Source organism: Pleurodeles waltl, chromosome 11 (genome assembly GCF_031143425.1).
Source record: "Pleurodeles waltl isolate 20211129_DDA chromosome 11, aPleWal1.hap1.20221129, whole genome shotgun sequence".
NCBI lineage: Eukaryota > Metazoa > Chordata > Amphibia > Caudata > Salamandridae > Pleurodeles > Pleurodeles waltl.
In genome coordinates this window covers 884396028-884421853 of record NC_090450.1, presented here as the reverse complement: position 1 = coordinate 884421853, position 25826 = coordinate 884396028, and the positions used below count along the sequence as shown (strand labels likewise).

Here is a 25826-nt window from a genome sequence, read left to right as displayed (position 1 = left end):
TGGTGGCTGTTTTTTGTTCCAGGTGAATAAATACAGGATGTTGTTTTGTAGGTTTGTCTTTTTTGAGGAAACGCACGGAAGCGGACTTTAAAGTGGCTGGCATTAAGAATTTTCCCTACACAATCTCTGTGAAGCCTGTAATCAGCAATAGAACAGGTTTTGAAGGGAGAAGCTCTAGGTTGTATTGTCTCCATTATAATGAAAACTGTGAAGTTAGGGATCTCTAGCAGTATGTTAAGATTTGCCAAACCTCTAATAAGAGCATCCAGGAATGTCAAAATATTATGCAGTGGAGAAAGCCTTAAAGGAGAGGCTGGAAGTGATGCATACATGTATGATACATCAGAAGCATAGCATTTGGATGTCCTCAGAAAGGTAGAGGGCATCTTTCTGCATTTACCCCTATCAGAAGTACATAGACAAGGTGTAGTATGCTCTGATAGTTTTGGAACTACTGGAATTTGGGTGCCTTGTGGCAGAGGTGGTTCTGGTGCCATTGTGCCGGAGCAGGATACAATGTGGCACTGGAGATTCAGTAAGAGGTTGTAATATTAGTGGCTGCAGAGGTTCTTGCAGTGAATCTTCTACTGGAATAAGACTTGGTTGATAAGACAAGCTCTTTCATAGGGTTGGACTGCTTCAGATTGAGAAGAAGTTATAAATTGAGGCAGTAGAGTGTTTTGACATCTATCTTCAAGGTCGACCACATTACCACTGTTAAGTGTGTCATCAAAGGTTGATGATGCACTGGAAGCCTCAATGGTGAAGGTACTGACATAGAAAGGAAAGATATCATGCATGTAATGATGATGTGTACCTGGGCTCTCAGTATCAATGTTCTACGGACTGTAGAGCTTCTTGACAGCAAACATGTAAGTGCCAATGGACTATACCTCGACTAGTGCTCCTCTTGTGGGGTTGGGGGGGAAGAGTGCCTGGAGTGACTATGATGATGACGTCTGCCCCATTTTTTTTTTTATCCCTGGATCTATCTCTACGGGAGTCCTTTTCAAGGGTAGTATTTAGTACAGTTGAGGGAGCTCCCTCTTTTTTCCTCTAATTATTATATTATTTTCCTCCTCGGCCCGGAGTTCCTCTAATATTAATTCCAGATGTATTCCTTCTCTATCTTCATGAGCCATTTTCGTCACAGTTTGACAAAAAGGACATTCCTTGACAGGGTGAGAGGCAGGTAAACACACCCCATACAGGTAACAAGGGTCAGAAGCAGCCTTCTTCCTCCTGCAGGAAAGACATTTCACAAAAGGTGAAGGTATATTAAATAAAACAATATTCTCTGAAGGTGTTAAAAACTAAGGCAAATTGTTGTAATACTTATTAGACATCAAAGTGTGTGTGTATATATATGTTTTTTTTTTCTCTCTCGCTCTTATATATATATATATATATATATATACACACACATATATATATATATATATATTCTAAGCATCTATTATATCAGTGAGAATCCTACGATGTAGATGTTTCTGGATCCAGTCCAAGGCCTGGAGTAAGAGGCTGCGGAAGGAAGTATCCATCAGAAGAAAAACAGATTTGAAAATAATGCCCAGTTAATGATATGCAATCCAATTCAGTTTTCTGTATAGTACCTAAATTGTTCTCTTTTGTTGCATGAACAAGACACCACTCCCAGCCTGCAAAATCAAACTGAACTCTGCAATCTACATGGTGCTCTGTTTACGCAGATGGAGTAGATTTGTGGCATATGACTGCTTAAGCCATAAGGCTTAACTTCCTTCCTCAGATATTTCTCTCGCAGCACCTTGAAATGTAGCCCACCACCCATCAGTCAATTGCCCATCTTAGCTGGTAAGAGTGGAAAATGTACTAGGGCCAGCTAAAAGCAATTCAAAATTCAATGTAATTTAAACTCACTCACAAAATGCTACAGAAAATATACATATTTAACCCTTGTTAGTTACCTTTGCACTCTAAAAGAGCTATTCTGTGACTGAGAGAGATGGATACTAAGAATGTTTAAGTGAAATGTGCTACATTGTACAGAATGCAAAAGGAACAGCTATTGATTGATAGGTGACATCAATAAGAAATTCACGGTGTTTACTTCATTCCGGGACACAAAGGGATTGGATGCAGGTTACATCCACATACTCAGTAGTTTAGTTAGTGGTCACAGTCCATCAAAGAACAAAGATATTCTCTGTCCTGATCCTGGGACTTGTAATGGTTGAACTAATCATTGTCAGAAGGGTCTAGGAAAAAAAAAATCACCAGGTTGTGCTAGGCATGGACATTCTCTCCAGAATGGAGTGTGACTTGTGCGAAGCGTTGTGACAAGGTTCAGGATAAGATGTGTTTACACAAATAAATGTCTAGGAATGCATATGACACACTTTCACAATGAAAATACTTGAAACAAAAGTAAAACTTGCTAGAGTACCGAACAGGATTAATCTAGACTTGGATCCTTTGTGCACAAGAAATGCAGCTGAAATTATGCTCCTATCCAAAATTTGGAGAATTCTGAAGAATGTTAATAAGATACAAAGGGAATTGACAAAATGGGTGGTGGAAAGGGTGCCCGATGTGTGCTTGCTCAGTCTTCTACCTACCAGTAAGAAAACAGCAAAGACAACTAAGGTCATTTCTCGTGAATGAACTGTCACTAATATGATGTTTGTCTTAGGCTGGAAGTCTAATAGGATCTCCAATTATGCATTATATCATTGACACCTACTTAGATGGGCCAGAGGCAAGATAGGGTAAGTAAAACCGAATATGAGCATGCACCTGGGGATTTCTCAGGCAATACATGGTCAAATTTCCAACAGCAAGAATGATGCTGCTATTATGACTACCTCAATCGCAAAGTGTCTGATTAAACAGGATATACAAACGCAACAGTTGACAGGCTAGACGATGAAGAACAGTACTTTTCATTGTGAAAAATGGTGTTTGGAGGTGGTATCCTGACGTTATCTCTAGCAATAATGATGGCTCCAGCCCTATTACATTGAGCGTCAACCTTCCTGAGCCAAAGGCATTTGTCGGGTTCACCTTAATTTATCTGACTTCTAAAGATCTAGTATTTCTGCCTCACAATACACTACTCTGCAAATGATGGTTTTTATGCATGTATAATTCTCTGTATTCTATGTAGTTAAGTGTATTCCTACAGCACAAACATAGCTACGGAGCACTCTACAACAAAAGGAGCTAACTCATTTTTTGGTTCTAACTCTCAAAACCTAGAAGATAAAGATTTTACTGGGTAAAATGTCACTAAGTATTTTTATAACTAAATGTTTCATCCTACTGAACCTTACCAGTGCCTCTTCATGTGCTTTACATTTCTCCATTTGCTTGACTGCTTGCTTGTACTGCTGGATTACAGAATCTGGTATGGGCTTATCAGACCATTCTTCATACTCTGCATACGTGGTTTCCATGTCTAGCACAACAAATCAAATCAATATTGGTAACCACCCATATTTTTAGAAAACAGAAATAAAGGTTGCCTTGCAATTCATTAGTTATGTTCACATATAATTTATGCATTTATTATTAGCACAAGTGTAAGACAAACAATGCATGCTTTCATTTTAGTAAAGGTATAATTTCAATAAATTTCTTTCTGTATGTTCAAAACTGTGTAATAATCAACTGCAGAACCCATGCGATGAAAGCACGTATATCCAATGTGACTTTGAAAGCTCACTTTGGTGGGTAAATTATTAATATTACAAGTGTGTATTTTTAATACAATTATGCCGGCATTATTATTAATTAGTTATGAAGGTCTTAATTTTAGGCCTCATTCGTAGGCCTCAGAAAACATGAAATAAAGAAAATAATTTTTAGATAGGTTAACAATCAATTACATTTCTTAAAAATTGAGTAACTTGCTTAACTGAATAACAGTAGTCAATGCCTTTACAGCTGAAGCAGTAATATTGTAGCTGGTCTTCATAAGTATTGTCTGATAGTGCATACTTTTCAATGCCCACTTGCACAGCACTATTCCCTATTGTCGTACTGGTCCATGTAATATACATCCCTGACTTGTGCTCACTGCTGGATTTGATAATCTACTGAATCAGAAGATCCAGTTTTAAGCTAACAAACATGCAAATGTTCTGGGTTGATATTCATCTCAAATATTCTGCAGAATATACGAAAAATAGTCCTGGATTTAACAAGGCCCACCAAACTAATTACACAGAAATGTAGGTTTCAAACTAACAGGCTTTAGTCACATTTTGAGGGTTTCAGTTGAGTATAGCATTATGCCCCAAATGGTATAAGCCTGCAACAAAACACAAAGTCAAAATAAAATTGAAATAAAAAACTTAATCTAGCATGGTGAGTAAAAATCAGCCCTTACCTATAAGCGGAATACTCAGCTGTCGGCGGAATAGTGCATGAATCCTTTCCAGTTGTTCATTCAGTATCTGTTGCTGCTCAGGGGTTGGAATGGTGCCAGGTGGAGGCTTCAGATGAAGAGAATGAAAGGCTAAGCATGTATTCAGAATCTCTACCATGTATAGTTTCACAGTTCAAAAATGTGATGAAAAGTTGGATGAGCACACAATGAGATAAAATGCACATCATTCAAAAACATTTCCTCAAGTGATGTCATAACAAAAAAACAGTCTTAGAGCAGTTGTTCAATTCGTGTTCATCTAAACAGGACACAGCTAAAGTATGTGTGTGTTATGGAGACAGTACCTTAAAGGAGAGTTGTAGGAAGCTGGCCTGGTGTCTGGTGGGTACCTATGGTACTTACACCTTATACCAGGACCAGGTATCCCCTCTTAGTGAAGCGAAGGCAGTGTCTAGAAGCCAGGCTCTCTAGAGGTAGCTGTGGATGAGCAGCCAAGGCTTATCTAGGAGACATGCAAAGCTCATGCAATTCCATTGTAGTCACACAGTACTTACACACATGAAAGAAAACATTCAGTTGTACAAATATAAAAGGTACTTAATTTTTGGCACAAATTACCACAAAAAACTTGACAGGTGACCCACCCTTAAGAGGTAAGTAATAAACTATGGACCAGATGCATTATTTTTCCTAATAGCAATAACCTAATTGCGCTTTTCTGCGAATCACAATTAGATAATCGCTATTTGAATGTATGAAACTACAGGAGTTTAATTTTGCAATTTCCAACGGCTCGCAAATCAGCCTACCTCATTAATATTCATAGGTAAGTCGCAATTTGCAACTCATTGTGAATGGCTACAATCACAGCGATGGTGGCCTGCTGGCTCAGCAGACCACCGTGTCTGTGCTTGCTTTTAAATAAAGCAATTTTTTTTTTTTTTTTTTTTTATTTAAATGCAGCCCATTTTGCTTACAGGAAAACGGGATGTGTTTAAAAAAGAAAAAGGAAAAGTTTTCTTTTAATTTTTTTTTTAAGAGTAGGCAGTGGTCCCTGGGACCACTGCCTGCTCTTAAAAAATGTTTTTCGCATGCATTCACAAAGGGGAAGGGGTCCCTTGGGGACCCCTTCCTGTTTGCGAATGGGTTACCACCTACTTGAAGTAGGTGGTAAAATGCAAATGTTTTTCAACCGTTTTTCGGTCACAAAACATTCTTACATACCTCTGCGATTCGGTATTAGGAAGGGACGCCCTTGACACGACCCTTCCTAATACCAAATCGGTATGTAGTCACAATTCCAATATGTCACTGAACAGCAAATCGAGATTCATACATACAAAAATGCATTTTAACCATTGCAAACTATCACAAAAATGCATGATACATCTGGCCCTAAATATATACACTAGCAATCAAAAATAGGCATAGGAAAGGTTAGAAAACAGTGCAAACAGTAATGCCCATTTGTGACCCTAGGGGAAGCACAAACCATACACTGAAAAAATTGAATGCGAACAAGGTATCCCCACCTAGGTAAGTAAGATGTGTAGAGGGGAGCTGGGAGTATTAGAAAACCACAGAAGTAAGTAACACAGTACCCCCCTCAGCGACCAGGAATGCAGGAGTAAAACACTGGATTTTCCCCAAACCACCGAAAGGAGGAAAAGAAGAAAAAGAAGACATCCAGGGCAGATTGCAAAAAAACCATCGGTGGATTCCTGAAGAACAAAGACATGTGGAGAGAGGGAACAAAGTCCAAGATTCACAGTGGAGTCCAGGAGGAGTAGGAGGTACTACCCACCCAGCTGTGAATGCAGGTGATGGTCAACAGTACTAAAGAACAGGTCAGCACTGCAGCCCAGAAGCCAGAGAAGAGTTCCTGATGAATGCAGAAGATGTCCCACGCTGGAAGGAAGATTGCAGACAGGTGTTGGTGCAGGATTTTCTCCAACAAGCCTTAGCAAAGGCAAACTCGCGGTTCGTGGAAAAGAGGTGCTGCCAGGGACCAGCAAGGCCCAGGAGGACTCACCCCAGGAGTGCGAGTCACAGGGGACCCTCAGCATCACAGAGAGCCCACAGGAGCAGAGGCTGCACCCACAGGAGTCCCGCAGGATGGGGGCACAGGAGTCGCTGAAAGAACCTAAGCAGTACTACACAAGAGGATCGCACGCCGCAGGAGAACCATGCAGGAGGCTGTGATTTGCAGGATGGAGTGCTGGAGCTACAAGTCGCCTGAAGATCCCTTGGAGGAGATGCCAACAAACTTTGGCAGCTGCAACAGACACAGTGCATGAGGGCGCTGGCCTGCGCAGGAAGCAAAGGTTAACCTCCACCAAAGTTGGACAGCTGGCAGAGAAGACCAAGAGGACTACTCCGAACCACCACTTGTGATGCAGGATCCACGCAGCTCAGCAGGAGAGGGGATCCTCGCAGCCAGTCGTCGCTTGTCATAGGTGCCTGCAATTGCAGGGCAGCGACTCCTTCACTCCAAGAGAGATTCCTTCTTCTTGTGCAGTCTGAAGAGTTGCAGTCTTCTGAGGATGCACGCGGAGTAAACTGTCGCAAAGCTGGCAGGAGCCCTGGAAACAATGTTGCTGAAGAGTCCTTTCTTCTTGGAAGCAGCTTGTCGGGTCCCGGTGGTTCCAGTCGCGGTCCTGGAGGCCAGAAGACGAAGCAGAGGTTGCAGAGGGGTTCTGCTGGAATCTTGCAAGCCGAATCGGAGGACACACCCAAGACAGACCCCCTAAATAACCTTGAAAGGGGGATTGGTCACTAACCAGGTAATAACCTATCAGGAGGGGGCTCTGACATCACCTGCCTAGCCTGGCCACTCAGCTGCTCCCAGAGTTCCCTGCCAACCTTGATACAAGATGGCAGGACAAAGGAGCCCGCTGGAGGAGCTTTGCGCACCACCCCTGGGGTAGTGATGGACAGGGGAGTGGTCACCCCCCTTTCCATTGCCCAGTTTTGCGCCAGAGCAGAGACTGGGGTCCCTGAACCAGAGTGGACTGGTTTATGCAGAGAGGGCACCAAACGTGCCCTTCAAAGCAAACCAGTAGCTTGGGGAGGCTATACCTCCCAAGCCAGTCACACTTATTTCCAAAGGGAGAGGGTGTTACCCCCTCTCTCAAAGGAAATCCTTTGTTCTGCCTTCCTGGGCTTGGTCAGATCAAGCAGCAGGAGAGCAGAAAACTGTCTGAGGGGTGGCAGCAGCCGTGCTGCCCCGAAAACCCTTTAAGACTGGTAGTAGCAGTTCTGGGGGTCCTCTAAGGAGCCCCCAGGGTGCACGGAATCATACTTCCAATACCTGCAGCAGTACTGGGGTACGATACTGACATGTTTGATACCAAACATGCCCAGGTTCGGCGTTTCCATTATGTATCCGAACATAGGTAGTGATTTATGTCCAGTACACGCATAACATGGCGCCCGCACTCAAAGTCAAGGAAAATGGATCTGGAATTTGTGGGGGCACCTATGCTAGTGCAGGAATGCCCTCACACACAGGTATCTGCACCCTGCCATCTGGGCTGAGAGGACCTACCATAGGGGTGACTTATAGTGACGTGGTGTAGTGACCTGTAGTGAAAACAAGTGCACGCACCCGTTTCACGCAGGCTGCCATGGCAGGCATGCAGAACCCTTTGCATGGGATCCCTATCGGTGGCAGAATAACTGCTGCAGCCCATAGGGATCCCCTGGGACCCCAATGCCCTGGGTACCTTGGTACCATATACTAGGGACTTACATGGGGGGACCAGTATGCCAATTGAGGGAACAAAAAGGTACAATTTAGAGGAGAGAGCAAAACTACCGGGGTCCTGGTTAGCAGGAACCCAGTAGACACAATCAAACTCAGTCAAACATACTGACAATAGGCAGAAAATGGGGGTAACCATGCCAACAATACAATAATACATTATTATATGTGAACCACAAAGATCACCAGCAGCCTTTAATGAGTGGTAGCATTATGCAAAGTAATCCTATGTGGTGCAAGGCTTTCTTCGGTAACAGTTGAAGGCCTGTCCACAAGGACCTAGGCCATGGTAAAAAAAAAAAAAAGATATCACATATTGACTGCAGAGTAAAATTACACAACCACATTATTACAGCAGTATTAAAATAAAGTTAATTAATTCGATTTTTTGGTATACATGGCACGTAGATGAGGTTTCTAAAAATGGACAATTTCTGCCTGACCTGCGGTAGGTCGAAACACAGGCCCGTTAAGCTCTCCATTCATGCAATGATAGCTGTTAAAATGTCACCAGGCCTGGTGAAGGAGAAAAAGGGGCAACACTACAGTCTTCCTCAATGACAGAGGAACACTTGGGGTTAGAGGGAGTAGCGGGGTTAGAGGGAGTAGCGGGGTTAGAGGGAGTGGCAGTGCTGGGGGGGATGCTTATCGAAGGATATTAAACTGTACCGAGGAATGGCAATTACAGAAACATCCACCTACACTTACCCAAGAAAAGTGAAGGGAGAGGAGACAAAAAGCAGGCAAAAAAAAAGATCGCCCTGCAAAGCACACGCAGGAACACTGAAAGTTTCCTTGTTTATGCAAAACCAAATATTTAGTGAAGGACAGTATTTGAAACTGGCCTTTTCCCCAGACAGCTGGCTCCTCACACTCAGGGGCTTAAAGAAGAACAGAACCAATTTGGGTTGGTTTGGCGATGAAGGGAAGCAGGAGATGCCCCATTATAAAAAGCAATACTATGGACAGACTGGAAAAGCTCCTACATATGAAAAACCTCTGTTATCATGGAAAATAACTAGAATAAGGCTTTCTGTGATTATTGGTAGCCATAAAAGAAAAGGATTTCTGACAAGTGGAAGAATGACATTGAAAGTTTCATTTGCAAATAAGAACAGATGATGAACGGAAAGTTAAACAATGTCAAATATTCACCCTCAGTCACAGAACTAGGCCTAGATCCATCTTCTTTTTGCTCACTATGCCATTCCACTTTGGACCCAGCAAAATGGAAATCAGTCTTGACCCTGCTCCCCATGGGAACAGTCCAGCCCAAAATGTCAGGCCAGGTCCTCCGTGGACTGCAAACAAGCATCCTGAGAACGGTTCTGGGACATCACCTCTTATCAGCCAGGCTAGCTTGAACCCAGTGGCCAAGCGAGCATGAACCTGATGGCATAGCGAGAATAGGACCCACGTCTGATCTTGTCCCAGCTTTTTCATCTTGTGTTTCTCCTGGTCTTTACCTTTTCGTTAGCTGGCTTCTATCAATCCACTACTCCCTTTTAGGAAGCTACTTTTTATCTGCCTAAGCACTCCACAAGAGTGAATTAATTTTCCAGCTCTCTCTCTCTCTCGTATGCTCTTCCCTGCCAAAATGCTGGTTCTTTCCCGACCCAACTGTGTTACCCTCTATCATGAGCTGCTTTTCCCTTGCCCACTCCCCATTGTTTCCCCACCTGTTCCCTCCGTTGCTCCCATGTCAACCTTTATTTTAAGTATTTTTTTTTCTTTTTGGCAAGGACCACACAGCATTTCCGCCTACTACCCTATCACCTTAAAAAAAAGTTTGAGCATTTCTTTCCCATTTTTAATTTACCAATCCAGCGCAAAAAAAACAAAACAAAACAAAAAACACACACATGCACCCACGACATTTTGCAGGTCTGCACAAGTAATGCATGGATGTGCCTCCAAAGTTATTTTTGGCTATGCTACACTGCATTGTCGAAAGGCATTGATAAAGGTCATACATTTGTTTAGATGTAGACCTGGAAACTCTACTCCTTTAAGAATTTAATTTACGCACAAAAAGTGCAAGTGCTCATTGTCTAAATGGTATTGGTGACTGGTTTATCCAGGACTGACATATCTGATTTACTAGTAAGTTCCTAGTACAGTGCACAATGTGTGCCCAGGGCGTGTAAATAAAATGCTACTAGTGGGCCTGCAGCACTAATTGTGCCACCCACATGAGTAGCCCAAACCTTCCCTTTCACTACATTTAAGTCAATCCAAAGGTAGGCCCAAGGCAGCCCTATGGGCAGGGTGAAGTGTATGTAAAAGTTTAGACATGTACTGGTGTGTTTTACATGTCCAGATAGCGAAAAACTGCTAAATTTGTTTTTCACAATTGCGATGCCCATTTATCCCATAGGTTAAAATGCGGATTGCTATAAAATATCCTTCAAATTTAATTTCTCACTGGGAGCAGATAAAGATATGGAGTTTGTGGTCTCTGAACTCACAATATTAAAATACATCTTTTGGTGAAGTTGGTTTTCAAATTGTAAGTTTAAAAAAGCCACTTCTATAAAGTAGGCATTTTCTTACATAACCATTCTGTGGCTCAGCCTGGATGCAGAATACATACACCTCTGGGTCAGGGTGACAGGTGGGCTGCTTGTGAATTCACTCTAGACAGTAACACAAAGGGAGCTGAGGTGCCCTGCATATCCCGATGGGTCTTCCTGGGCTGGTGTGGTGGGATCAGCTGACACTTGCACCTGAATATGGCTGTGCCTGTCCTTACACAATGCAGTACCCAACCCACTGTACTGTGACTGGGGCCAGGGCAGGAAAGGCAGGGGTTTGTGCATTACAAAGACTTTCCTTTGACGTTTGCCTGCTTCAAAGGAAGAGATGAGTAGAAGTACTGGACCTCTGAGACCACAATTTCAGAATCCTTCTGGACTGAGGACATTCTGCCAAGAAGCTAGATACTGAAGGAGGGATTGCCACTCTGCCTGGTGCTTTGTTGTGCTGGCCTGCAGCTTCTGTGTTGGGAGTAAAAAGGACTGGACTTTGCTTCCTACATCCTGCTTCCAAATGTTTTCAAGGGTTTGGACTGAGGCTGCCTCCTGTTATGAAGTCTCAGGGAGATCAAAGACTTCATCTGCCAGCACCTGGGCTCTCTTGATGAGAGTCCTGACTTGCCAAGTGGGGACAAATCCAGTCCCTGGGCCTTTGGCAGTGGGTTCTGGTGCAACCAAGAAGAAACCAAGTACATCAACACAACAGGCGTCGCTGCCTGACTCCCCGCCACTGCCTGCACCGGAGCCATGGACCCCGCTGAGTGCAACGACTGCGACTGACGTCACAGACCCGACTTCAACGCAGTGCCCCCGAAGTCCCGCTACAGCGCAAGTCCCAAGTGCTGTGTCACCGACATCAGTGACACCAGACTCCGACTCTGCTGCAGCATCTGTGGCCCCGTGGAGTGATTGTTGCACCACGAAGTCGATGCCTGGCCTCTTAGCCTGCTGGATTTATCAACCCCGCTGGATAGTAAGGAACCAACATCTCGCCACCGGTGCCACATCACCTATCCTGCAACCATAAGGAACCGATGCCTCACCTCCCCCAGTAGCAGTAAGGAACTAAAGCCAGCCGGCCGGCCCCGGCAATTCCTCACCTCCCCGACTCTGTGCAACATCTCTGTATGCTTGTTTTCCAAAGGTACTGTACCTGGGGTCCATGCAAATCTGTGACTGGCCAACACTCCCTCTTAGTGGCGTTGGACTGTTGAGAAGGACTCTGTAAAGACTTTGCGATCTCCCCATTTGGAGCTATTGTGTGTCTAAGCGCTGAAATAAGCTTTCATCTTTAAAAATTCATATATTTGCTTGTGTATGCTGGATTTGTGTTGTTTTGGTCTTGTTTTGTCCCAGATAAATATTAGCTATTTTTCTAAACTGGTGTTGAGTACTTTTGTGGCATTTTCAATGTGTTACTGTGTGTGTGTGTGGTTACTGTGTGTGTGCGTACTGCTTTGAAATATCTTTCAAATGTAATTTCACACTGAGAGCAGATGAAAATTTGGAGTTTGGGGTCTCTGAACTCACAATTTAAAAATACATCTTTTGGTGAAGTTGGTTTTCAAATAGTAAGTTTAAAAAAGTCACTTTATAAAGTGGGCATTTTCTTACATAACCATTCTGTGGCTCTGCCAGGATGTGGAATACACCTCTGGGTTAGGGTGACAGTTGGGCTGTTTGTGAATTCACTCTAGACAGTAAAACAAAAGGAGCTGAGGTGCCCTGCATATACTGATCGGTCTTCCTGGGCTAGTGTGGTGGGATCAACTGACACTTGCACCTGAATAGGGCTGTACCTGTCCTTACACAATGCAGTACCCAATCCCCTGGAGAGTGTGGGTACAAATACTTTACACACTGCCTCGGAGATAAGCCTGACGGCTCATGCCAAACTACTGAGGGGGTGAGCAGGAGTTATCGTGGCAGTGGTTTGCACCATGTCCAAGTAGGGACCCTTGCTCTAGTCAGGGTAGGGGAGCCACACAGCTAACTAGAGACCCAATTCCTAACACTCATGCAAAAATCTGCAAAGTGACTGCAAATTAACTTTCCCTACATGCCCTTTTGGCAGATTCACAGAGCATTTCAACCCTGGAACTACCACTTCTTGCCTACTTCCAGCCATTGCATGTAGATTTACAGAAAGGACGCAAAAACAAAACCTTGCTAGAATCCAACCCCAAACATAATCAGAGAATGTATTAGTGGAACACTGATATAATGAGAACACTCCCATTATTTGTCACCTCACTGCATGGCACCAAAAGTGTTTTTGTAACACAAGTACACTTCTGAAGCATCCTGTCTCTTGGTCAGATGGCTATTTTCAAGAATTTCACATCCCTACCATATCTTTTGTATGGCTCGGTTTCTGGTGGTGAGCCAGCCACCCTGTTCTTGTTAGGATAAACTTTGGTTGTTCACAGTATGATTGTTCGAAGCTCTATTGGCACACTTTAAAACTTTGCGAGGTGAAGGAATATTGGGGAAGACCCATTAACAGCAGACAGGAGCAAAAAGTCTAACTATTAGAGAACTGATTATTTATTACGCTGAATGGGATAAATAGAAAGATTTCACAATCTGGTACTTGTTTTGTGGCAAGTTGGCTTTGGTTGCTGTGAAGGATTCTATTTACATGAAAAGACTAGCAGAATGCCAAGGTTTCTAGCTGAGGAGGTGAAAATAGAGGGAACAAGGATGGGGGTGGTCAGAGACCAGTGCAGAATAAGAAAGAAAATCAGGACCTCTGTTTTGGACTAGCTCAGTATGAGGGATTGTATAGCCACCTAGTGAGGGATGGCAGAGAAACAGCTTAATATACATTGCTGAAGGACGAGTGAGAGTTAGATAGTAATACACTGTATGTGTTGTATACCAATGGGAGGTAGAGGATAAAGAAAAGGACAGGACAACAACAGGATATGCCATAAGGGATATGCACTGGAAGAGAGGTGGGTTGTTCAATTTAAAGACCCAGGAAACGGTAAAAAAAGTGGTAGGGGAAGCAGGAGGTGAGCCACTTGTGGGTTAAGTCTGTAATGCCTAGCGTGTTAAGGGAGGACAGTAAAGTGAGGTGATCAACAGTGAGGAAAGAATAGCATACATCAACAAGAGTGTGAGGAGGGTTAGGCAAACACTAAGTGTACTTTCCTTTCAGTGAGGTGCACATAAACCTAGTTGGAGTGAATCAAGCATATTAGACATAATGGGGAGGTAACAGATTTGAGGGTAGCGTTAGAGAGGTCAGGTTGAGAAGAGCAACGGAAATGAGCAAAATATGAATTAGTAGATTTGATTACAGGGGTAGATTTGGTGAGATATATGATAATGATGTGAATGAGCATTCAGAATATGATCTATGTTACTGCAATTTAGGCAGAGCAATCAGCTGTGCTTCTCAAACAGTTGTGATTTTAGTAGGATCCACAATCATTTGCTGACAATGACGTGACAATAAGTGAGCACTGTAGAGAAAGTAGAATGCTGGGTGGGTGTACCAGCCAATGTTGGTGAAACTAAACTGAGGTCAACAAGTTTTGGAAGAAATCAAGTTTGCTGTTATCAGGGGCTGACAGTTGTAGGTTTAAACCTTATTAAATGCATCAAGGGCTTTTAATCCTGCACCAGTTGCAAAGGAGTTCCTGCACTTTGATTTTCATGATGCCAAAGACAACTGGTATGGAGAGCTGTGAAAAGAGTCTAGGGAGGAAGTGTACAATGAACAGTATGAGTAAAATGCACGTTTCAGGACAGTATTAAGGTGGTGGAAAGATGCAGTGTTTCCAAGAAAGATGTACTGTTGGAGGAAGGTCACTACGGATTTGGTTCAGGAATGCTGGGAAGGCATCTAGAGAGAGCTGCCTTTTGAAGAAAGTAGTGCTAGTATGTTAGTAGAAGAGGGACTAGCTGAGTAGGAGAAATATGTCGATTACAGGACAAAAAAAAGTGGGATAGTGTGTTAGGTCCAAAGAAAGCCAACAAAAATCATACCAAAATTGCTTCTCATGTGAGCAGCCTGCAGTCCTTAGCAGTCCGACCTCACACTAGCGACATCCTGGCACTGTGCTGGCCAAACTCCACAAGCCATCAGGCACCGTGACGTTCAGTCCAACCAAACATGGGCTGCCTAACCTGTCAGCCTTATGTATACAACTACACAAGTTGACATGGAACCATTGTAAGAAGCTGGCTCTTTATATAGTATACCAAAATGAGGTATGCTGTGCAGAGTGTCCAGGGGTTTCCGTATAAGTGGATGGAGGTTTGCTCTAGCAATATCAAGGTGCTCTCTTAGGGGGTAGTGTGATCGAGCAGCCCTAGGCTTATCAGAAAGGAGTGTTAGACATTTACTATAGGCACACAGTCAATAAATTACACACACGACTCAATAGGGAAATCCATAAAAATTTATGAAAATAACAGGTATCTTTACATACATTTAGAACTAATACGATCAGGTAAGTATGTTTTGCAATAGGAAACTATCACAGTTTTGAAAAGTCAACAGTGCAGTTTTCCAAAGCTGCAATGTTACCCTATAGGACAGAAAACATTTACGGCAAACAGGTACTCCACAGCAACTTAAAGGACCAATCTTCCAGACTTATGGTGAGTACAAGGCAGGATCCTAGGCCACGCCAGCCTGTCGCCTCTTATGGTGAAATTGGATTTTTATTAACTATAGTGGAAATGTCACAGATAAAAAGTTTTCTTTACCCTGCCAGAAGCTACTGGAGGATATTTTGCATTAGCTCTCCAGCAACTGCACAGCCTGTACTTGTCCTGAATTAGGAATGCAAAGTGTAGAGGCAACAGCCTTGGAGTGGGGAGATGTTTTCTTCCCATAGCAGGAAAACAATCTGGGGCAGGTGCAAGAACTTAACTTTAAAGGGACCTGTCCTACCACAAACAAATGATAAGTGACACTTGGAAAGGTCCAGCTTTTGTCTTCCTACTCAGGCTGGCACCAAATCCAGTGAGTTGAAGGCTACCCCCAGAATCGGTTTTTAGTGACCACAGAAGATGGGACTGCTCAATACCCTGGCCACACTGGCTATGTAAAAGGGGAGAAGGGCTTTCCCAGCTTAAGCTCTGAGTGAGGGGCAAAGAAGGATCATTAGCAGTAGGTCAAAGATGAACTGCTTTTAAAGTAGGTAGGGTTGCCCCTAGGATTTTTTACCCCATTGGTTAGGGAGCACCACTAACTAGTTGATTCCAGGCATGCATTTGCTATGCCCAAGGTACCATTCTCAAAACACTAACAGGTCACATCAGAGGAGGACTGATTCTGCTGCGTGTAAACAGAGAGGAGCCCTGAAGGACTGGACCTACTCCTTCTTGAACCCAAGACAAAGGCATGGACATCAAGGTCAAGTTGGCTGACCTACTGTTTGGCTCTACATGTATACAACATGCTGCAAGAGGCCTTCTCCTGCTTTGCTACTGGTCTGTGCCTGACAGCCTCCGTCTTTAAGGGCACTCCCGTGAGGGCCTTGGACGTGTACTCCTGAGTAAAGTTTGGACATTTTTAAAAATATTTTCTCCAGAACTCCAGGTGGAGTCGGGGTTGGTGGGGGAAAAACTGTGAGAAAACGTGTTCTCCACATCGTTGGACTGAATTTCAGCTTTGTCCTAGACAAGGGTCCCAGCACCTCCAACAAAAACAGCTAAGTCCCTTTCTCTGCTGGAACTTGGAAAACTTTCAGTGAACATTCTCCAAAGCTCCAGAGGGGCCAACCTGCTTTAAGTATGACCTTCGATTCCACAGCACCAGCACGCTCTAGAAGAATTTTCTACTCAAAAATTGCCAAAATCCCATTCTGCACTCGGTCTTAAAAATGTTTTCAAACTTTTTGACTTCCATACTTTCACCTGGACCAATCTATTTGCTGTAACCGACCAGGGCTCCATTGTGGTTGGCCTCAAATCACACCTAGGTGTCTGTCTACGGCATCCATAAACTATCATTAGCACTTTGTGCTGTTTAGTGCTATTTTCACTTACAATTTTATTTAAGTATTTACAGTTTTCCTTATTCAATTTCTGTGGTTTTGCTCATAAACGTTTTCTCTTTCTTTTAAAACTGGCTGTGAAATTCTGTGTTTTGTGTGACTCTTTCTATTGTGAAGGCACTGCCTAAATAACTTAGACAATGCCACTGATTTCATCCTGACTACTTTGTGTCACGTTACCAAGGATTCAGCATAGGTTAATTTTATTTAATTTGTGTGACATCTAGCAGGAGGTTGCCTTGTCCTTTGAGATGGACACTCCTACAGAATGCCTTTATTGAAAGCCAACCATGTGTAAATTTACAGGATGGTGAACAGTGCTGGACTTCATTAGATTCACATGTGTGCTCATATCAGATGAGTCCTAAAGTTCTGAATGGACCAACTCGTCAATCTTTGTAAACAACATAACAGAACATTTAGTTGATAAGTACAACAAAATCATTTAGGGGCAGTGCCCCTTAAGGTGCCGGCTCATTTAGTTTTTATCTGTGTATAGTACATTAACTGCTCATTTACTTATCTGTAAATAAAAGTCTGATTCTTTAGGGAGTTATAACATTGGCTGATCACTGGGTGTTATTTACTATGCATTGTACTGCCAAAATTTTATAGCACTTACTACCTCCATGTGGGGCAAGGAAGGGTTTGTCTACATGGGTAGCATGCAAAACCATGTAGGTTGTGTGGTTGGAAATGTGTTATCTTTGCTTTGATCATATGTGAGAAGTGTTTCCATGTCGTGCAGGATGACCACCAAGGTGCGGTTATTGTGTTAGGAATGCAGCGCTTAGAAGTGTGATAGATAAAGAAATGTGAGAAGAGAGGTGCACAGTTTATTGTTTTCAGTAAACTGAGTTTAGAGCAGCACTGCAGGTATCTTCATGGTATTTCTTATGTTCATAGATCCCTTAGATGGTTATTGCACTGGGTTGCACATTCTGAGATATATGTTTACATTTGATGGCCCTGCTTTGGCTGAGTTTATTCCCATCAATACATCCCTGAATAAGCTTTAACCTCACTACCTCAGGAGAGTTAAGTGCCTCAGAATATGTTTGCTTATGATTTGAAGAGCAAGAGTATTGGTGGACCAGGAAGAGAAGTGGTAAAGAAGACAGAACATAGTTTAGTAACCGCCAGACACACAGCCTAGTAACCCCCAAGTACAAGATATTGTCTAGTAACCCTCAGCAAGCCCAGGTGGCCACAGGAAAGTATACACGTTTTTTCTTCACTTTTCTCTATACGTAAAAGCACAGCAGATGCCAGCACATATCGGAAAAGTCCAAGAGAGAAGAAATACTCATTGATCAGCCAGCATGGCCTTGTACCTTTTCCAGACCACATGCAATCCAGCAAGAGGTAATGCAAAAGATGAATGACCATGTGGATGCAAATGTGATATGGGCTGACATGGTAGATGAGTTACATTTTGACGGAAAGTAAAATAAACTATTAAATATACAAACATTTTCATTTACAAAATGCTCAAAAGCTTACCTGGATTGTTGATAAAATTGCATTCTCAAACTCGCGGTAAGCATCCCACATGGTTGATCCTTTTGTCATGTGCAAACCGCATGCAGTTATGGCTCTTTCAAACACCGAACGAACCTTCTCTATGCCTCCTTCTTGGCCCATGCCACCAATGGAATACTGGGCAAACTCCAGCCAAATCTCTGGACCTAGAAATGAGGGTCATTTCAATTAGAATGAGTTTTAACTTTGCTACTTATTAAATAAATGCAAGTACTATTGTCGTTGCATGTTTCCTGAACAAAAGTGCATGTTTCAACAATTGATTATCAAAAGTCAACTTACAATGCCGGAAGAAATAGAAATGAGTTAATTGCTTACTTTCATCTCACAATGCCCTTCTTTAGTGGGAATGTAGCTCAATGGTTAACCTGAGGATTGTTTTAAGTCCAGGGACTTGCTTTCTAATACAGGAACCACAATCAGCTAGAATATGTGACCTTGGACACATCACTGTACCTTCATCTGCTATAATTCCCTTGGCTGGCAAAATTGGGAAGGTTTAGGAATGGCCTAAATGAAGATGTCATGAAGGAGAAACCATGATTAGGAAAATAGGCAACCCCTCATTTAAAAAAGTCCTTCCCTACATTCTGTATATAAAAAAAACGAAATTATGATTCCTGCTCACTCGCAACAAACGCATTAAATCTGACAGGTATGGGTACCAACGCACAAAAAACACACCAGAACTTGCACCACCTGTGGTGATGTTCTCCTTTTTAGGTCGAGCGTAAGTGTTCAACCTCGTGTATACCTTTAGTATACTTCTTATGGCTTGAAGAGATTTCATTTGTTAGTTGGACTGTCCTCTAAACATGCTTGCTTGCTAGTGGTCAGTTCTGCCTTTTTCTGTTTCAGAGCAGTGAACAACTACTGTATTATTCCACTTTGGTTTCTTTATCTGTTGCTGTGACTGACTATTTTTGATATTTCTTTAGTGCTGCCTTTTCACTGTGGGTGTTTTAGGCTGGTATCTGCCTGCGTTTCATTGTAGCATTCCCTTCCTTCCACCTCCTCCCATGTCGCCGACATTTGTTTCGGCTTTATTCCAGTGCTGTCATCGTTTACCTCTGGCTCCTAAAATAAGCTTATTTAACAAAAGAAACACCCAGTTGTTTAGCTCACTTCTCACGAAAGCTACAATATGCCCTTTCTGGTAGAATCAATGATGTGATACTCGGTTAGCCTTGCATATCCAGTCTCTCTCTCTCCAGCCCCCCACCAGCACTCAGGACATCGAGCACAAGGCATTGCGTATCTCCTTTATTGAGACCATACATTTTCTCAGGCTGCTCTCCTATTATTAACTTCATTAGAGCTTTGTTGAAATGTGAGGCAAGAACTCTTGCAAGACTTTTCTTTCTGTTAAAATAAAAATTAAATACTTTTCCTGCCTTATTTTTGAATATCTGTTTATATGTTTACACAACTTCAGGTAGTGCAATCATCTTCTCGTCTCTCCTCAAGGGCTTGTGATTTCTGATGTCAGAAGCCGCCAGTGACCACCAAAACATGGCAGGAAGAGACTAAATTATGAGGAAGGGTTGACCAGTTTATGTGAGAAGAAAAGTCAAGCTCTGAATTTACAATGCCAATAGCTCTAATTAAGAAAATGCAAGACCTATTATATTGCAAATGCTTGTTTTGCTTGTCTCTGATTCTGACTGGTGTGCAAAATGGTGGTTTTGAGCATGGCAGTCAGTATGTCTGGCATGTGTTGAGTGCATTTGATAACCATAACAAGTGAATGATCATGTTTGGGCACTGAACCATAACTCAGCTTTTAACTATGTTTTTTCCCCAGTGAATGTAGTACTTGATTTCCAACTCCTACTGCACACGGTCTTAGGCCACGAGAAGCACGTAGCGGAGATTGGCTGGATGCCCTGTAATCGTGCAGTGGGTTTGCCACAGGCAGGTTTGGATATGCAAAGGCAGACAATTGGTTGATGGGTCTGTGGTCAAGGACAGCTAGTGTAGCAAGTTGGCTCTGTATGCACTATTTCAAAGCAAGGAATAGTATGCACAGAGTCCAAGGGTTCCCCTTAGAGGTATGATAGTGGCAAAAGAGATAATACTAATGCTCTATTTTGTGGTAGTGTGGTCGAGCAGTAGGCTTATCGAAGGAGAAGTGTTAAGCATTTGTTGTACATACACACAGGCAATAAATGAGAAAACACACACTCGGAGACAATTCCAGCCAATAGGTTTTTGTATAGAAAAATATATTTTCTTAGTTTATTTTAAGAACCACAGGTTCAAATTCTACATGTAATATCTCATTTGAAAGGTATTGCAGGTAAGTACTTTAGGAACTTTGAATAATTACAGTAGCATATATACTTTTCACATAAAACACAAATAGCTGTTTTAAAAGTGGACACAGTGCAATTTTCACAGTTCCTGGGGGAGGTAAAGTATTGTTAGTTCTTGCAGGTAAGTAACCCACCTACAGGGTTCAGATTTGGGTACAAAGTAGCCCACCGTTGGGGGTTCAGGGCAACCCCAAAGTCACCACACCAGCAGCTGAGGGCCGGTCAGGTGCAGAGTTCAAAGTGGTGCCCAAAACGCATAGGATTCAATGGAGAGAAGGGGGTGCCCTGGTTCCGGTCTGCCAGCAGGTAAGTACCCGCGTCTTCGGAGGGCAGACCAGGGGGGTTTTGTAGGACACCGGGGGGGACACAAGTCCACACAAAAAGTACACCCTCAGCAGCGCGGGGCGGACGGGTGCAGTGTGCAAACAAGCGTCGGGTTTCCAATGGGAGTCAATGGGAGACCAAGGGGTCTCTTCAGCGGTGCAGGCAGGCAAGGGGGGGGCTCCTCGGGGTAGCCACCACCTGGGCAAGGGAGAGGGCTTCCTGGGGGGTCACTCCTGCACTGGAGTTCCGATCCTTCAGGTGCTGGGGGCTGCGGGTGCAGGGTCTTTTCCAGCCGTCGGCATTTTAGAGTCAGGCAGTCGCGGTCAGGGGGAGCCTCGGGATTCCCTCTGCAGGCGTCGCTGTTGGGGCTCAGGGGGGACAACTTTGGTTACTCACGGTCTCGGAGTCGCCGGAGGGTCCTCCCTGAGGTGTTGGTTCTCCACCAGTCGAGTCGGGGTCACTGGGTGCAGTGTTGCAAGTCTCACGCTTCTTGCGGGGATTGCAGGGGTCTTTAAATCTGCTCCTCTGAAACAAAGTTGCAGTCTTTTTGGAACAGGGCCGCTGTCCTCGGGAGTTTCTTGTTCCTCTTGAAGCAGGGTAGTCCTCTGAGGATTCAGAGGTCGCTGGTCCTGGGGAAAGCGTCGCTGGTGCAGGTTTTTTTTTTAGAAGGCAGGAGACAGGCCGTAGGTCTGGGGCCAAAGCAGTTGGTGTCTTCTTTCTTCTTCTGCAGGGGTTTTCAGCTCAGCAGTTCTCTTCTTCTGTAAGTTGCAGGAATCTAAATTCTTAGGTTCAGGGGAGCCCTTAAATACTAAATTTAAGGGCGTGTTTAGGTCTGGGGGGTTAGTAGCCAATGGCTACTAGCCCTGAGGGTGGCTACACCCTCTTTGTGCCTCCTCCCTGAGGGGAGGGGGGCACATCCCTATTCCTATTGGGGGAATCCTCCTTCTACAAGATGGAGGATTTCTAAAAGTCAGAGTCACCTCAGCTCAGGACACCTTAGGGGCTGTCCTGACTGGCCAGTGACTCCTCCTTGTTTTTCTCATTATCTCTCCTGGACTTGCCGCCAAAAGTGGGGGCTGTGTCCAGGGGGCGGGCATCTCCACTAGCTGGAGTGCCCTGGGGCATTGTAACACGAAGCTTGAGCCTTTGAAGCTCACTGCTAGGTGTTACAGTTCCTGCAGGGGGGAGGTGTGAAGCACCTCCACCCAGAGCAGGCTTTGTTTCTGTCCTCAGAGAGCACAAAGGCTCTCACCGCATGGGGTCAGAAACTTGTCTCTCAGCAGCAAGCTGGCACAGACCAGTCAGTCCTGCACTGAACAATTGGGTAAAATACAGGGGGTATCTCTAAGATGCCCTCTGTGTGCATTTTTTAATAAATCCAACACTGGCATCAGTGTGAGTTTATTATTCTGAAACGTTTGATACTAAACTTCCCAGTATTCAGTGTAGCCATTATGGAGCTGTGGAGTTCGTTTTTGACAGACTCCCAGACCATATATTCTTATGGCTAACCCTGCGCTTACAATGTCTAAGGTTTTGCTTAGACACTGTAGGGGCATAGTGCTCATGCACATATGCCCTCACCTGTGGTATAGTGCACCCTGCCTTAGGGCTGTAAGGCCTGCTAGAGGGGTGATTTACCTATGCCACAGACAGTGTGAGGTTGGCATGGCACCCTGAGGGGAGTGCCATGTCGACTTAGTCATTTTCTCCCCACCAACACACACAAGCTGGCAAGCAGTGTGTCTGTGCTGAGTGAGGGGTCCCTAGGGTGGCATAAGACATGCTGCAGCCCTTAGAGACCTTCCCTGGCATCAGGGCCCTTGGTACCAGGGGTACCAGTTACAAGGGACTTACCTAGGTGACAGGGTTGTGCCAATTGTGGAAACAATGGTACATTTTAGGTGAAAGAACTCTGGTGCTGGGGCCTGGTTAGCAGGGTCCCAGCACACTTCTCAGTCAAGTCAGCATCAGTATCAGGCAAAAAGTGGGGGGGTTACTGCAACAAGGAGCCATTTCTTTACAGCTAGTGAGTATTGTTTTTTAATGGGTTAAGTAACCTGCTGTGTTTTGGATGGATCTTCTGCACGAGCAAAACCTGAAGGGCCACTGTTTCCATGGTCTACATGTTATAGTCTGATAGACAGCCAGAAATTAGTGCATACAGACAGACAGAGACAGACAGACAGGCTGTTTACTGAAAGCAGCTAAAAACGGGCTACTAAGGCAAGCACAGCATGAGGAGCTCCTACCCCAAGTTCTTTCCAAATGTGACAGAGACTGCACGAGCTGCTGCTTGAAGCCAATAGTACTGGCCTGAGGTGGGAGGTTCTCTGGTGGGGGCTATGATAGGGTGGGGCCAGCAAGTGGGTTTTCCTGTTTATTTTGCCCTCCACAACTGTGAAGCAGACTACTTAAGTGGAGAGGTTTCTGAGCACTATTACTGCATAATAGAACAGGAGAAGGTGAGGTGATTTTCTTCTATCTCTTTTAGGCTTGGCCTGGGTGCACAAAACCATGGCTGTATGCCCTGGTTCAGTGGGGAGCACTGAACACACCAAGCTACTCCATTGAGAGACAGGAAGGTGGCTGTGTAGTAGGTTCGCACCTCCAAATTGTATCACTAAAGTAAGCTACAACAAATGACGTGTACCAATCCGTAATGAGCAACGGGTACCAACACTAATGAGCAAACAGCCAAGAATGAAAAAGTGTCAATTGAAAAAAAATCTAGAGACACACTGAAACATGATATTATTCAAACTAGGGCACACCATAATGGTCCATAATATTCCTCGTCGTTTGAGACAACAGTTCAAAGTAAGTATGAGGTGGTAATCCTTTATTTTTCCTCCTAATAGTTCATGAAGAGCACAAATATCTTAAGTACAAAGATGCAACAGCTGTAATTCTTTATTTTTCCTTCTAATAGTTCATGAAGAGGACTGATATCATAGGTCCAAAGATGCAACAGCCAACACGTGTTTTGTCAACAAGACTTTTTCAAGGCTGTAAGATGTAAATAAAAAAAAGAACATATGTATTCCACATTATGTGCAACATATCATGAACAAAGGATAACATATATTCCAGAACCAACACACCAGAAATCCATTAAAAGATACTCCAAGTACATAACATCTGGATATGTAATAAACTACATCAATAGTGAGTTCGGATAAGTCTGCAAGCAAATATAAGTCTCAAATGGTGTATTATAAGGCAGATGAAACAGAAACCACCAGTGACCACAAGCCAAACATTATTATAGTAAGTGCAAAGTAAGGCCCACGCCAGAAAAATACACCATAAAACTGCATGACTATAAATAGTGCGAATGAGAAATATCATGAAGATAGAAAACAAAGAAAGAAACATACCCCAAAATTAGGTATAATCGGAATAAAGTCAGAAATAATGTAGCCTACGATGCTACTGTAAGAACAAAGCATGAAATATGCCTCTTCGAAAAGTATTATACAAAATCTGTCCATAGATATCCTTCTCGAGGCGCTAAATGTACCAAACGACCATGATAAGCCTAAAAGAAAGATAAAGAAATACATGTATTTTTGGAGCCCAAATGACAGAATAAAGAAAATGAAAACACCGCAAAAATTACAAATACCAAAAGATGACCCCCGCAAATAAGTATGTTAGACCCATCACGGAGTATAAACAAGTGAAGGGAGAAACAAACGATATTATAAACTCTAACAAACTTAAAACGAGCAAACAACGAATGAACTGAACCCAAATAAAGACCCACAACAGCATTATACCATGATACATAAACCAAAATATATATGTGACTTAATATGTAATATACCCAAAGAATCAGGGCAAATAATTGTAATTACAATGCCCAGAAAACACTAAAGCTCTCAGGGTACACCCGAAACAGTACGATGGTCCGAGAGGACTATAATCTGAATTATAGTGTAGGGCAATACCCATATTGAGTGCTACTGGGCAATAGAATTCATCGAATATAGCATATGGAGATAAATACAAAAGTGAGTAAGCGCCCCAGCATGTCTCTCGAAACGATGTTAGAAATTAAACAAGCAAAGCCAAACCAAATCAGGCAGAAAATGATAGAAAACAATAACATTCGTCTTACCGGCTAGCATGGGGGGTGCTGTTTCGATGACAGAAATAAACTAAGTGGGTGCTGCCATTTTATCGCATATAAATAGACGAGAACATGAACATAAAAAGAGGAATGAATGCGCATCAGCTGGCAAAACAGAAAAAGGCTTGTAAACTTAGGAACATTATCGTACGACGTAGGCAATGTACGAACATACGTGTGCCACCATATTTACACGTATATCTCATGAGGAAAGTAAACTTAAAGAGAGAAATGCATGCACATATATAGAAAAAGAGAGAAATTATAGAAATCAATATATCTGCATAAAAAATGGAAAGCTGCGTACTAAAGGTATTCCAGAATTCAAACTTGTCAAAGCACAGAGATAGCAAATAGAAAGTATCAGATCTTGAATAGTGGACAAAAACGCAACCTTATTACCGGCATAGAGTCACATGAATACCCGAGTAATAGACACAAGCCTAGATTATATATAAAAACAAGTAAATAAAACAGTATTATCGTGTGTGCATATAGATCATATCTAGCAAATCATGGTGTACTATAAACCAGGCTGCAAGGTGCTTTCGGGACATAGAACGTGCATTCTTAGTAAAAAGCATGTTATTTAAAAAATAGAAATCTAATCAATGACATAAGTCAAAAACTTAAACATATGAATTCAGTTACTCAATTGCACAATAATCACTTATTGTTACAGAAAGACATGTAAATCCTTTGCAATGTTGAACCCTTCTTCCACTGCTCTCAATTTCAAGATCCATTTGCTTTCCATACGTTTTAACATCAAAATCTTATTACCTCCACGTGGACAGGTTCCCAATGTGTTGATCCCATGCACCAGG

The 25826-nt window shown here is 43.1% G+C and overlaps 1 protein-coding gene across 2 annotated transcripts in view; it reads right to left on the bottom strand.

The window, feature by feature from the left end:
* The window catches only part of SART3 (spliceosome associated factor 3, U4/U6 recycling protein), a 485355-nt gene that overhangs the window by 406309 nt on the left and 53220 nt on the right, over positions 1–25826 (bottom strand). For both annotated transcript variants that reach the window (XM_069214788.1, XM_069214787.1), the window contains exons 4-6: positions 18187–18371; positions 4370–4475; positions 3312–3436 (exon numbers count right to left, since the gene is read on the bottom strand). In XM_069214788.1, coding sequence (XP_069070889.1) covers positions 3312–3436; positions 4370–4475; positions 18187–18371 — 416 coding nt within the window. The remainder of the gene's footprint in view (positions 1–3311; positions 3437–4369; positions 4476–18186; positions 18372–25826) is intronic.